Source organism: Coccinella septempunctata, chromosome 1 (assembly GCF_907165205.1).
Source record: "Coccinella septempunctata chromosome 1, icCocSept1.1, whole genome shotgun sequence".
Classification (NCBI taxonomy): Eukaryota; Metazoa; Arthropoda; class Insecta; order Coleoptera; family Coccinellidae; genus Coccinella; species Coccinella septempunctata.
The window spans coordinates 50,353,447-50,367,688 of record NC_058189.1 but is presented as its reverse complement, the minus strand read 5'-3'; the positions used below and the strand labels follow the sequence as shown (position 1 = coordinate 50,367,688).

At 35.7% G+C, this 14,242-nt stretch overlaps 1 protein-coding gene across 1 annotated transcript in view; it reads right to left on the bottom strand.

The window, feature by feature from the left end:
* Nucleotides 1-14,242, bottom strand: part of LOC123323010 (glutamate receptor ionotropic, kainate 2) — a 540,373-nt gene that overhangs the window by 204,695 nt on the left and 321,436 nt on the right. Inside the window, exon 4 of the mRNA XM_044911184.1 lies at nt 3,534-3,785. Within this exon, the coding sequence (XP_044767119.1) occupies nt 3,534-3,785 (252 nt within the window). The remainder of the gene's footprint in view (nt 1-3,533; nt 3,786-14,242) is intronic.

The window sequence follows — 14,242 nt, the reverse complement described above, 5'->3', positions numbered from 1 at the left end:
ACAATTTGGACGTGATGCAAGGTCACAGCGGTCCTTTGAAAATGTAAAAAAATGTAAAAAAAAATCGTTATTTGTACATACTCGAGCGTGTCACATTTTTATACAGATGGTTAATCTCGGTGTTGTAAACGTTTTGACCCATTAATCTGACACTAATCAGGGGGTTTTCTTAATCTGATACTTTGAAGATGATAAAAATGCTCTTTTTTCGAATATTTCCCGGCCTGTACCTCTAATCGTTTTTGTATCCATCATGAAAGTTGTAGATAATATAATTCTACACAACTTTTGTCTGAAGCAATTTTACATACTCTCAACCGTTCTCGAGTTAGCGGGTGATAAGGCGAGGAGCTTAGCCACACATGCGAAAGGGCAAAGTCAATGTAGAAACCCTGTCTCATGTACATTCATCGCTATATATCTCGAAAATGTTCAAACGTAGAAAAAATAGCTTCAGACAAATTATGTAGAAGATGTTATTCTCTACAACTCTTATAATGAATGCGAAAAAGATTTGAAGTCCAGGGGAGGAGATAATTCAAAAAATCAAAAAAACTGAGTTTTGTGACCTTTATAGCCAATTTTTATTGTTTCGACTTGCTAAAACAATTCAGATTATATTTGTTTTCGTTATTCTTAGATCATTAGCTTCAAAATAAGAAAAAACGCCACCGTGCTCGAGAATGTACACGTGATGAGTTTTTTTTGCAACTTTGGCGCCCTCCCATACATTTTCCACACGCTTAAATTGTCAGATTAAGAGAATATATACTTGTCAACATGTAATTAACCACACATATCTTAATCTGACACGCTCGAGTATGTACAATGATCGTTTTTTTTTACTATTCTGACAGGCTGTCTTAGACAATTCCCCCTATATACAGGTCTAATTTTTGGTAGAGGTACTCTACAGGATCCAAGGTATGTCCCCTTAAATTAATCTGACACGATCGAGTAAATCCCGAATTTCCTTCTTCGGCTCCCCAACTATAAGATTCCATGTAAAATAGGTCCTTTCGTTTGTTTCTTGGTGTAGGGTAATCTACACTGCACGTTGAATCAGCAGATTCAAGCAAAAGAATGAAAAAATCACTGAAGTTTGTTTGTTACGCTCATAGACTATTAATTTTGATTGAATCTATGGTTACATTTCTCAGGAAATTTGTTACTTTTTGATCCTCTTGTGTGAAGTTTTGAACTTACCGCAAATAAATTTAATCGTATACATTTTGAAGTAGACTACTGTGACGCCCGTAACATCAACATGAAATTTTGCATTTTTGCAGAACACTAATATTACTTCTCCTTTTGACTAGATGTAGATAAACTCTTCCCCTACACTGGTGTAAATCAGATCAGCAACAGAATACTAAAATCGAGTGCAAATTACACAGAGTGTACTTCCTATGCAATCGAAAGGACCTATAATATCATTGTATAATATTATGATTGAAGCGATAACAAAGTTATATTGAAGAAGCTCAATTTTTACCAATAAAGTAGGAAACTCGACTGCTGGATCTATTCTGGTAATCAACAGTATTTGTATTGAACAGGTTCTGCGCCAAGCACAATGAGCAAATTTTTCAAATTCTTTTTTTTTCACGTGTTTCAAGTGTTTACAGTTTGTTTGGAGTAAATAATAATTTTCAGCTCTTACCATTTTCGTTCTATTTTTTCATGTGTATCTTTGTCGATTTACCGGGCAGGAAAAATGATTTAAGTAGGTAATGTTCTACATCCTAGTGCAGAAGAAAATATAGGGGGAAAGCAGGGTATTACTAAATATATAGATGTAATTCATAGGAAATAGTTAAATAAACAAAAGAAAACCTTCTTCGTGTCGTCTCCAATTTAATTATAATATTCGAACTTGCTACATATTTTTCGATCCCTTCAAAAATGAGAGCATCTTCAGGCATCTGAAATGCAACTAAAACCGAAAATGTGTGCAGTAATACTGTATGTACAAGCACACGCATCAGTTGGGTTTTTTGTGGCTTTTTCAAATATTGAAACAGATTTTCAAAAAAAGCAAAATATTTGAATTTCAGTTCCACAGAATGTCAGTTTTATATAGGGCTTTCATTAAATTGTTCTATTTGGCATTTATTTTTGATGTTGTCATATTAGTACTAAAGTATGAATCAGTACTTCCAGAGGACGTCTTGCGTGCTGCAGGTTCGGACGTTATTTCGATAATCCACATATGAAATCATCATCCACGAATGCAGCAAACCGAACAATTAATAGTTCAGCAAAATATTAGAATTTAATTTCCAACTATGTTGAAACATCAATAAAATCAATATTTTTTATTGAATATGCTATATTATATGTGAAATCCATTTACAGCTGATGTATATATAACATATACATTCAATTTAATAATTCAATATTCAAAAACCAATAACCTAATAACCAATTTCAAAGCGTGTTCAATTGAGATTTTGCATCGAATCAATGCGTCTAATAATTTGGTCAGGGACTGTACAGGCTGGGCTTTTTAAAACGAAACAGACGAGATAACGGGCAAAATAAATTTATTTCGAAAAAATGCTCGGACACGTCGATTTTTGTTTCGAGGTGGACCACTTTTAAACACAAATTTACAACTATATCGCTTCAACCCTAACTAGTGTTAGAAAACCAACCCCTAAATTTTGCATATGAAAGATAGGGTGAGTGATACCTCATTTGAAAGGCCTTTTTATGCTGAATTCAGCGTATTAAATTTTTTCTCATTTAATTCATTCGTTTTAGAGATATTCTCTTTTGAATTACGTACAGTACCAGTCATTCCGCTAACCAAGTTATGTGAAATCATCAATTATTCGACTAATTTGTTCTCTGGTTACGATGGTGACCGTTAATTGTCAACATTAGACAACGAAATAATTATTATTGGTTCTTACTTTCTTCAACAATTAAGGTGAAAATGGTTTATTCTTTGGCAGAAAGAATTGAAATTATTTCTTTATTTTTCATTGTTGATGAGAGAAATGAACATTATTGGCAGTTATGGAGTTTCATCAAATCTACAAAATAAATGAATAAATTCCCTCGATTCAGACAGCTTGCTTGACGACAATACCATAGTTGTTTCAAATTCAAAAGTCAATATTTCAAGAATCAAATGAAGAAAAAACCAATATGCTAAACGAGGTGAAATTTACCTCATCTTCCTCATTGAAAATTTAGGAGTTGTTGTTCTAACACAAGGGTTGAAGCGATGTAGTTGTGAATTTGACCTCGAAACCCCCTCGAAACAAAAATCGACGTGTCCTAGCATTTTTTCGAAATGAATTTATTCCGCGTTTTAAAAAGCCCACCCTGTATATGTGTTCAATTGCTTTTTGATTGTAAATGAACATAAATCATCAGTGTAGTATATTCAGAACTAGAAAAAGATATATTATGATTATGCAGTTCTACTAGACGATCGTATGGGTGAGGTTACCAATTCAATACTTTCAATAAGATCTCTCACCTCTTTTAAACATTCGATATAATATTCATGCTATCCTTACCATAATCTTCCTCGTAAATTATAGCCACTTTCGTCCAATTCAAAAACGTCATCAAGTCTTTAAACGCCTTATTCATATGTTCCTGAGATGGATGAAGATTGATTGAAAGTTCTTTCGAGTGGGGTTCGAAGTCTATTCGGGCTTCCAGGTGAGGGACGTCCAAAGCCTCGCACATACTTTGAATATGGGCCCCTAAAACGGGGTCAGACGGACCGAATATTCCCTGTACTCCGAATTCCATCTGGCGGCAAGCTGCAAAAAAAGAAATTTGTGTTTTTTTTAGTGTTTTTGCTTTTCAAATCAGACAGATATGTTAAATACACAAATAGTAGGTAAGTACAGACTAATGTGAGTTTCTTGTAGATTATTTATACGGTGCAAGACTTCAAATTGGAATAAACTCGATCAGCGAGAGTTTTTTTGTTCGATATATTCTCGAACATAAATGAAATTGGGATAAGTTAAATGTGAGAAAATGTAAAATCGAGTTTTCCATATCCGAAACAAGACATGATCAATAATTTTTCTGAATTATGAATCTAATTTTCTTATGACTATTCCTGAACTTTATACATGCGAACCAAATACTGAATTCTTATTTTTTGTCATTGAAAAGATATTTAACATACATCTACTGATTCGAATATGAAGGATTCTGATTCAACCCAATGAAATACCTAATTCAAGTTTGAAATTTGAAAGTCCAGAGGATTTGTCAACCAAAAATGTTAAAAAGATAAAAATCAGAAGAAAGACATTCGTAACGAGTGACGATATTATTAGATTGTTTTTTTGTGAGAAACAGCTTTTTTGGAAAAATCGGACAGAATGCTATACAAAAATAAAAAAAAAACTTTGTAACGACAAGGAATATTATATATATTTATAGTCATAAAAGACCAGGATTGTCATTTGAAAAATGATGTCATATCATCTCAAATTTGGGACATGCTGGACAACATTTTTTTTACATTGCAAATAACGCAATTTGAAATATTAATCGATTTGTATAAGCATAGTCACAATAAAAAAAACTGTCTTTGATTCACTGAATTTATGTGAAGTTAGAGACTCCCCATAAATGAATAACGAGTTTCAAAAATTTTGCTGCCTATCGAAATCTCATTTCTTCAGCCCGTTTGCAACAGCCGAGAATTCTCTGGAGAACTCTACAAAATTTTGGCAAGAAAACGGCAGAGATTTTTTTTATGCAACTGAACAATGAATTCTACCGAAAGTACGTATGTAGCTGCAGAGAATTCACGGGTAAATTCTCTAGAGCATTCTCGGCTGTTGCAAATGGGCTTTATACAATTGTTAAAAAATTACATTCCTAACAGAAAACTGGTGCATCTTGAAAAACTTCCATCCGAGCTATTTCCAAATCTTCTAAAAATTTTCATAATAAAGATTCCATAGAATTGGAAACGACCTGAACAATTTTGGTGAAGAGCAGGATGAGAGATACCTACCATTGAGAGTGATACTTCATTCAAGGAAATCATATAAAAGATCATTTATTTCCATAGTGTTGAATAGAAATTACTTATACTTGAACATTTCGCACGTGCGCAATCATGAAATTTCAATCTTGACTTGTTGGCTGCTGGATGGCGCTCGAGTATGTTATCGAGTCATTCGCTTGACAAGAGAAGACGTGCTACATTGCTCCTAGTGCTATAAAAGAGAAAGCGGACGAGAAAGTCGAAGTGTCATAAAAGAGAAAGCAGACGAGAAAGTCGAAGTGTCACAGTGCCGTAAAAGTGAAAGCGGAGGTGAAAGTGTACACTGGCGAAGCTGCGGAATTTATGATTCCGTCTACGAAACTTCCGAAGTTTTTTGTAAGTTCTATAAGTGTATGTGTTATAGAGCGGAAATTCGTTCAAATTCAGTGTGTTCAGTGTCGAGTCCAGATCACCCCCAAGATCGCTGGTTCCACGGATATCACTGGTGAGTCGATTTATTTTTCTCATAGTATAGAAAATATATAACTTAGCCACATAGCTTAGAAGTAACATATTAGTGAGTATTTCCAATATTCATTATAACACAGAAATACCTTATATATTTCAATACGGACAAAAAGCCATGTCGGAGGTCTCAGACAATGAGAGCTCCTACATGGAAGCTACGGACACCGAAGAATTCAGCGATAGAGAAGCAGAGGAGCTTGTAAGGCTCAAAGAAGAGAATGAGCAATTGAAGGCTCCAATAAATAAATTAACTGAAACCGTAGCTCAGTTGGTCGGGGAGATACGCCTCTTGAGAGAGGAAGTTAATAAGAATAGAGCGCCTCAATCCCCTAGTTTTGCTGAAATTGCAAAACAGAATACGGCACAGAAATCCCCCACATTTGCAGACATTGCAAAGCCGGTAGCGGTCCCCAAAAATTCCTCCAAACAGGAAGTAGCTCCAGAACCGGAGAAGAAGAGAAATTTTGCAACTCAAGTTGCTAAAACCCAGAACGCGCCGCCCACAAAACGCGCGCGTAAAGAAAGTTCATCTTCAGACGAAGAGACCGCAAAAAAAGCAACGGAGTTACCTAAAAAAGATAAAATTCCACCCATCACGACGATGGGTACAGCCGATTGGGTAGAGATCTCAAAAGCTCTCTACTTGAAGAAATTCAGCTACAACAGAGCAACCGTCGTAAAAGACGGGATCAGGATCGTAGCCTCGACTGTGGACGACTACAGGAACATAACAAAATATTTTGACCAGATTGGTAAGGAGTACTTCACGTACCAGATGGAGGAAGAGAAAAAGATATATGCAGTTATAAGACATCTCCCAATAGATGCTGACCTAGATTTAATAAAAAATGATCTAAAGGTCCAAGGAATCCATGACGCCGAGGTGTCCAGAATGACATCCAATAAAACCAAAAAGTTTATACCCTTATACCTGGTAAAAACTCAGAGAAAGGAGATTTTCGAAATAAGACGCCTCTACAATCTCTGCATTGTAGTGGAATCAAAAAAAAGGGCAGAAAATCCAAGCCAATGCTTCAGATGTCAGAGGTACGGACATGCCCAAAACAAGTGCTCTTTTCCATACAGATGCGTCAAATGTTTGGGCAATCATTGCACAAAAGATTGCGAACTTACCAGAAAAGGTGAGGAGAGAAATGCCACATGCGTTCTGTGCGGTGAAGAAGGCCATCCAGCAAGCTACAAAGGATGTAGTGAATTCAAATTAGTTACAAGGAAGAGGAAAACAGGCCAGAAATCGGCTCAGCAGAGCACGATTCCTCTAAAAGTCCAGGAGAAAAAGAAGCCCACCCCCTCCAAAGTAGACGACAAGAAAAAAGAAGTACCCAAACCAGTACAGAAGAAGGAGACACCGAAAATGCCCCAAGCTAAACCTACGATCAACAAAACAAAAGAAAACAGAAAAGTCTCTGAATCCGCCGATGATTTAGACACTTTTACTGAAAAAATTTTCAACAAAATCATGTTGAAAATTGAAAGAGAGATGGAGAAAAAACTCCAAGGAATGTTCAGTAAACTGAAATAATGGAACATACAACTAGGAAAAATTCCCTTAAAATAGTCTCCTGGAACATAAACGGGGTCAGAACTCGAAAACCCGAGATAGAAGAAATAATATCAGAGAGAAAACCTGATATTATAGCCTTACAGGAAACAAGAATACAACCAAATACGCGATTGAATATCATGAATTATGAGATATATAGATGTGACAGAATCGCAAACACTGGGGGAGGTGTTGCCTTACTGGTCAGACGAGATCTGAAACACTATTTTAAAGGAAGATCTGACGAGTCACAAATAGAAACAGTGACGATTGTAGCTGAAATAAATCGACAAAGAGTCGAAGTCACATCAGCATATAAAAGACCCCCAAATAACCTATTGGAAGAAGAAATCAACAACTTACTAGATGGAACAAACCCGAAAATCTGCATCGGAGATTTTAATTGCAAATCTCCAGAATGGAACAGCAGGATGGAAAACAGAAATGGCAGAAAACTGAAAGATCTCGCTGAAAAACATGAAGCTATCGTTATTGGACCTGAAGAACCAACGTACCTAGCATTCGGAAATGGATTACCAGATATAATTGATATCGCAATTATGAAAAATATCACTAGAGAATTCTCGATAGAGACCTTGTGGGACGGAACCTCTAACCACAACCCCATCGAATTAACAATAGGAGATGGGCCAAGAAGAGAACTAATGCAAACAAGAGAATATACCGATTGGACGAAATATAGCCATCTGATACAATCGGAGGTAACAGAAATACCGACAATCAACACACCGGAAGACCTAGAAAGAGCAGTTGATAAACTAGAAAAGAATATAATAGATGCCTACAAAAAGAGCACAAAGAAAATAACGAGACCAGCACCGATACATCCACACGGTGATACACCCAGAGAAATCAAAGATCTTATCAGGGAAAATCGGAGACTAAGAAAAACATACAGGCTCAACAAAACAGATATAAATAAGAGAAATCTAAACCGACACAGCCAAGTTCTAAAAAATGCCCTGAAGGACATGAGAACAAATAGATGGAACAAAAGAGTTCAAGAACTAAATACTATCGATCATTCTGCATGGAAAATGCAAAAATGTCTGAGAAGAGAAAAGACTAAAATACCACCTCTCCACGGAGAAAGAGGAATGGCATATACGAATATCGATAAAGCAGAAGCACTGGCGGACTCGATAGAAAGAGAATCGAGAATAAATTACAGACCTGATGACGATAATGACGAGCTGGAAGATCTTGTAGAGAACAACGAAGAAGAAATGGACGAACCACCAGTAGACGACAAAATAGAAAAACCAACTTCTCCATTTGAAATAAAAGAGATAATCAGAAGCTTGAAAAATAGAAAAGCTCCCGGAAGTGATAAAATAACGAATGCTATGTTGAAGAAATTACCTAGAAAAGGTATAGCTGCTCTCACAAATATTGCAAACGGTATAATGAGGACTGAACACTATCCGGAAAAGTGGAAAACTGCAGAAGTCATAGTATTCAACAAACCAGGCAAAGATAAGAAATTCCCCCAAAACTACAGGCCGATAAGTTTATTGTCCGCCCTAGGAAAAGTAGTAGAAAGGGTAATCGCTAGGAGGCTTACAGAAGAAACTGAAAATCTGAATCTCATTCCAGCAGAGCAATTCGGATTCAGAAGAGACCACTCAACTGAACAGCAATTACTGAGACTCACAGAATACAACAGAAGGATTCCAAAATAAACAAGCAACCGGTCTTGTACTACTAGATGTCGCCAGAGCATTCGACAGAGTATGGCATGAAGGATTGATTTACAAAATGAGATATGCTGGATATTCAATGAAACTGTGCAAGTTGATTAGGAATTATTTGAGGAACAGAAGATTCTACGTGAAAGTGGAAGGAGAAAACTCCACAACCAGATATATGGAAGCAGGGGTACCTCAAGGGTCAGTACTTGGGCCGTTACTGTATAACATATATATTCACGACATACCAAAATCTCCAAGGACTATGCTGACACTATATGCCGACGACACAGGAATCGCAATGCGACATCGCAAGCCAGAAATTATAGAAGGAATGTTACAAGAAGCTATAGATGGAATAAATGACTGGTGTATTAAATGGAAAATAAAACTCAACGGACAAAAGAGCCAAGCGATATTACTGCAAAAGAGGAGACTAAGAACTACAACAAATCTAGAGGTAGATGGAGAAGAAATCGAATGGAAAAACGAAGCAAAATATTTAGGTATCACCCTAGACAAAGGTCTAACATGGAGAAGCCATATCAAACAAGCCGTTGACAAAACCAAGGCAGCGATGAATATGCTCTACCCGCTGATAGGTAGAAAGAGCCACATGTCAAATGAGACAAAATTGAAAATAATCAAAGCCGTTGCTAGACCGCAACTGACTTATGGATCAGGTGCTTGGGGATTCGCGGCAAAGAGCCATATACAAAGAATTCAGGCAACAGAAAACAAGCTACTACGATGTGCCATAGATGCGCCTTGGTTTGTCAGGAACAAACAGATATATCGAGATTTGAAGTGGGAAACCATCACCGAATTTATGAAGAGGAAAGCTGAAAAGTTATTCGAAACAGCGAAGGAACATCCAAACGAAGAACTCAGGAGACTAGTGGACTACGATCCGGAGGAAGACAGAAGAAGAATGAGAATTTACAAAAGGAGACCGAGAGATCAATTGAGGAGAGATTAAAATGAGTACGACAACTTATTAAAACTATACTAAGAAGAGATATCCGAAATGGACGAACATGAAAACCCTAGCACGACAATGTGCAAGAAGAAATCAACCGATTAAGGGATAAATGGTTTATAGGCAAATGCCCGGAACCAACAAAAAGCAGGTTAGGTTTAGTGGGTCGCGAACTCAGGAGAGTGAGTAACCCCACAGTGTTCACTAGAAATGGGTTCCTCTGGGCGAGAGATAGAGCCCCGTGTTTTTCACGGTCGCAGATTCCCCCTGCTAAAAAAAAAAAAAAAAAAAAAAAAAAAAAATGTGCTCATCATCAATTCGAAAAATTGGAAACAATACGGACCAAGACACTTACGGCCGTTTTCAATAAACCTACTGGGAAACCTTTGGTAACCATTCTAAAATATATCTACAGATAGATCATAGAAACGAAATCAGATGGTTTTTCTATATTCAGTAAGTGAAACAATGGATAGATAAGTTTATCGAAAACGGCCGTTAGAGAAGCCCTAGACGCAGAGTTGTACACAAGAAACAAAGAGATCAGAGAGATGACATGAACCACAACAATCGAAGAATACATAACCGAACTGGCAAAAAGAGCCTACGAAAGAATGGAAAACCATGAAAACAGCGGTATAAAAGAAAGTATAAACTATGACGAAAACGAAAAACGAAGAATCCTGGCCAAGAACCAGATTGTGAGAAAACCTGGAGGAAAAACAGAGAGAGAAAAATTGATCGAAAAACATTTAAAATGAAACAGAAAAAATCACTGGAAAACGAAGTAGAAGATAGCAGCGAGCAGCAAATACACAGAATACAGGATGCAGTAACTGTTCTCATCAGGGATGGAGTTGTGTTGATCTGACGAGATCAAATGAGATCGAAACCATGATCAGCATCTACTCTTCCTTGATGAGTCAGTCCTTCTTTTGGGTGGATAGCTAGTTGGATTCGTAACAGTAGCGGATTATCGAATCGGCAGGTATTATGCACCTGAATATCATTTACTCATTAAATTTCAGCTCAACGCAAAATGAGAACCGTTCCAAACAAAGTGGAGCCTTTTGTCTTCATAAACGTTGTACCGTTGAAGTTGGTTTTCACTTAATGTGTGTTGCTCGTAACTGTAGGCTCACGATATCTATGTTTATGATAGAATTTCAATATTGAATGAAGCCCACTTTTATGGTACACCCATTCACTAAGAGCCGGTATTCATAAGGACAGCGTCTATTTGATAATATTGATTTTCGATTGGATAGAAGAAGGGAAAATTACCCATATGATTATTTTTCAGTATCTTTTCTGAACGAGCTATAGATATTGAAGATAATGAAATAAAACCAATAGATCGAAATTTTTCTTCTTCCCTGTACTTCGTCGATCGATTGAGAATACAAGTTTCCTCTAATACATCAATTTCTATTTATAACAAATGCATTATAGAAGAATTGAAACTTAAACTCTTCTGATACTTTTTCAGAATAAAAATAAAGAATAATTTTCCTTCAAGTATTTGACCAGATCTCTCAGTATACAACATACTGAATTTTTGGTAAACTGGAAATGAAAATATTTTGTGAAATATCAAAAACCGACGAAAATTTAGTGACGTTTGTCGAAGAGAATACAACAAGCTTAATGAGTCATAACGTATAGTTCATTCAAGAATAATTGACATTCCAGTAGGCCTTGAATGTCCAGATGCAGCTTGAGATCTGGTCACAGAAGGACTTCAAAAATTTCTGTAGTTTCAATCACAAAACTGAAATATATAAATTTAATCTAGAAAACTATTTGAAAAGCAGAAATATTCAAATTCAAAGTATATTAATCAGCGTTCGTACTTAATACAATTATATTGCATTTAGGCCCGTAAGATTAATGTTTTGATTCAAGAAATTGTGTTCAGGTTTGCGTTGCCGGTTAGAGAATTATTGAGTTCAATATTTGAAAATGAACATGGAATTGGAATATGATAGTGATTCGGATTCAGATATATAGATATTTTCAGAAACGAATGCTATGTATCAACCATAGGATTTACCTCACACCTCAATAATATAACAATAATAATGCTGATACAAAGATCACAACAAAACACAATAAATAAATAAATAAACTGATCGCTGCAGTCCAACAGAAGCACTGATCCAAAAATTAACACAGAAAACTAAGAAATGACAACCAATGAGTCACAATTAGTTCAAATAGCCAACTATTTTGGCAACTGCACAGGATTAGTTAACCTCTTCTCATTTTGTAGTTGACCTTAACACGACGGTTTAAACCATTAACTTTAATCGGAGATTTCTTAATCGGAAGTTTGAACTACGATTAATCTCATGGGCCTAAATTGAACATAAACAGCAGTACAAAATTCAAATTATCATCGGTCAACAGATTCACATATATCTATATGTCTTCAGATAACTGTTTATTCACAAAACCAACCTGAATTTCGCAACACAACTTATGGGCTATTACCAACTTAAATTCGATTTTGCATAGCGAAGCGAGATTGTCAATCATTCTTGAATGGACTATATGTATAAACAGAAACTTTTAAAAAGTGGCCACTACACATGGCATTCAAAGGTTGATAGGGAGTAGAGAAGATACGGTTGATGGTTTTCGATCTGTCAGTATTCCTCTCGTTTCTGAATGAATTGCACATAAAAAATTTGGAGAACATTGAAGCGTTCTATCCCCTACGAATTATTTCCTTTTTTTCACGTTATCATCTTGTCCAGTCAGTACTTCATCGCCGAGAAAGGAAAATTGGTTCAGTCGTGTCACGTTCCTGACTCATAACAATATAAGAAACGTCTTCCCCTTACATTTCCGTATATTTCCACCATTCTGAAACTGGTTCTCGGAAAAATTAATTAAACTCTCTAGATCGCATTCAGCTTACAGTCGAGTTATCAAGTCTCTGCATTTTTCGAAAGACTGAAGCTTCCTGCTGAAGAAAGAAACGGTAGAAAGTGTAAAACTCCTACTGCTAAAGGACAGCTCCTGAGGCTGTCACTCATTTCGGGATTAAAGTTGATCCTAGATTAATTTCGATATTTTCGTTCGAAGGATAAGTTTAGAAACGTTTGCAAACCTTGTAAATATTCGACTAAACATTTGAATGGTAACGTATTTTTTTTTAATTATCTTTGTGCCTTTCGATTTATTTCTTTCATCATTCTATAATCCTTGGAATGTCGCCGGCTTTCAAATCCAAGTTAAAGGGAAGAGAATTTATATCGTCTCAAGTGTTGGAATTATTCAGTCGTTTTTTCGTGTTTTGTGCAGTATATTATATTATATATTATATACTCCAGTCACATTTATTTTAGCACTCGGTTGGCCATGAAATAATTTTCTTAAGTTTTGTAACTAGAACGGAGTAAGGTTGGTACTCGTGAAATCTCGTTAATCTTATAACGCCGTTGCCACAACTAATATCAATTTTCATTACGAAAATGTCGAAAGTGATTGAAAAAAAGCGAAGACAGGGTTTCAGGAAGTGCTATTTAGAATTCAGGTCCGCTCATTCAAATAGTTATACCCTGATGTTCTGAAATCCACAATACGTCAGACGGTAGCGAGCATATTCGATGTAAGTTAATTTATATAATGTTTCATCTGAATCTAAACGACTTACTTATATTTTAGCTGAATATTTCCACAATCAGAAAGATTGTGAATGAAGAGGATGACAAAAATTTTTTTTTATAGGGATAGCCAAAAAAGAGGCGGCATTTGAGAATTTTATGTTTGAGTGAATTAATGCGAAAAGTTCACTACAGGATTTTCAATGAACGTCATCGTGGAATAAGTTCCCCAAAAATTGATTTTTCTATGTTTCATTCGATTTGTCCTATTGTAAATGTCCTAAGGTATCAATAAATACATAATTATTATTATAATATAAAAGTTTTGAAAATAAACAGCCATAAATACCAGCCAGTTGTCCTGTTGATTGTTTATTCATGTGAAATTTTTGTTCAAAGGTTCCTCTTGACTTGAAACTACCTTTAATTCCTTTTACTTCCATTGATGCAAAATGATTTTCTTTTCGATAATTACGAGAATTTAACATTCTTGTAATTATCCGTTAATTCCTTCAAGATATACCCATTCCCAACCACTGCATCATATGCATTTCATCTTTAGGTTGATATTATTGAAATCTACAACTGATGCAACGTATTCCATCTTTAGCCAAAGAAGAGAACCAACATTAACTCTCCTCAAGCTAGTGCATATTATGAGTCAATTTTCTTCCACAGCAAAAATAAATATGTTTAAAAACTGATCTCTTGTATTTTCCATGCGAATAACTAGATTTGGTATGCCTTCAATCAGTTTGTATAAACTTCAATAGGGAATACTCCTTCTGACGAAAATGATGTATGTTTTATGAAATATCTTTGAAACGTCACATTTTGAAATAACCTTTTCAACCGTTTCCCAAAAAAATTATT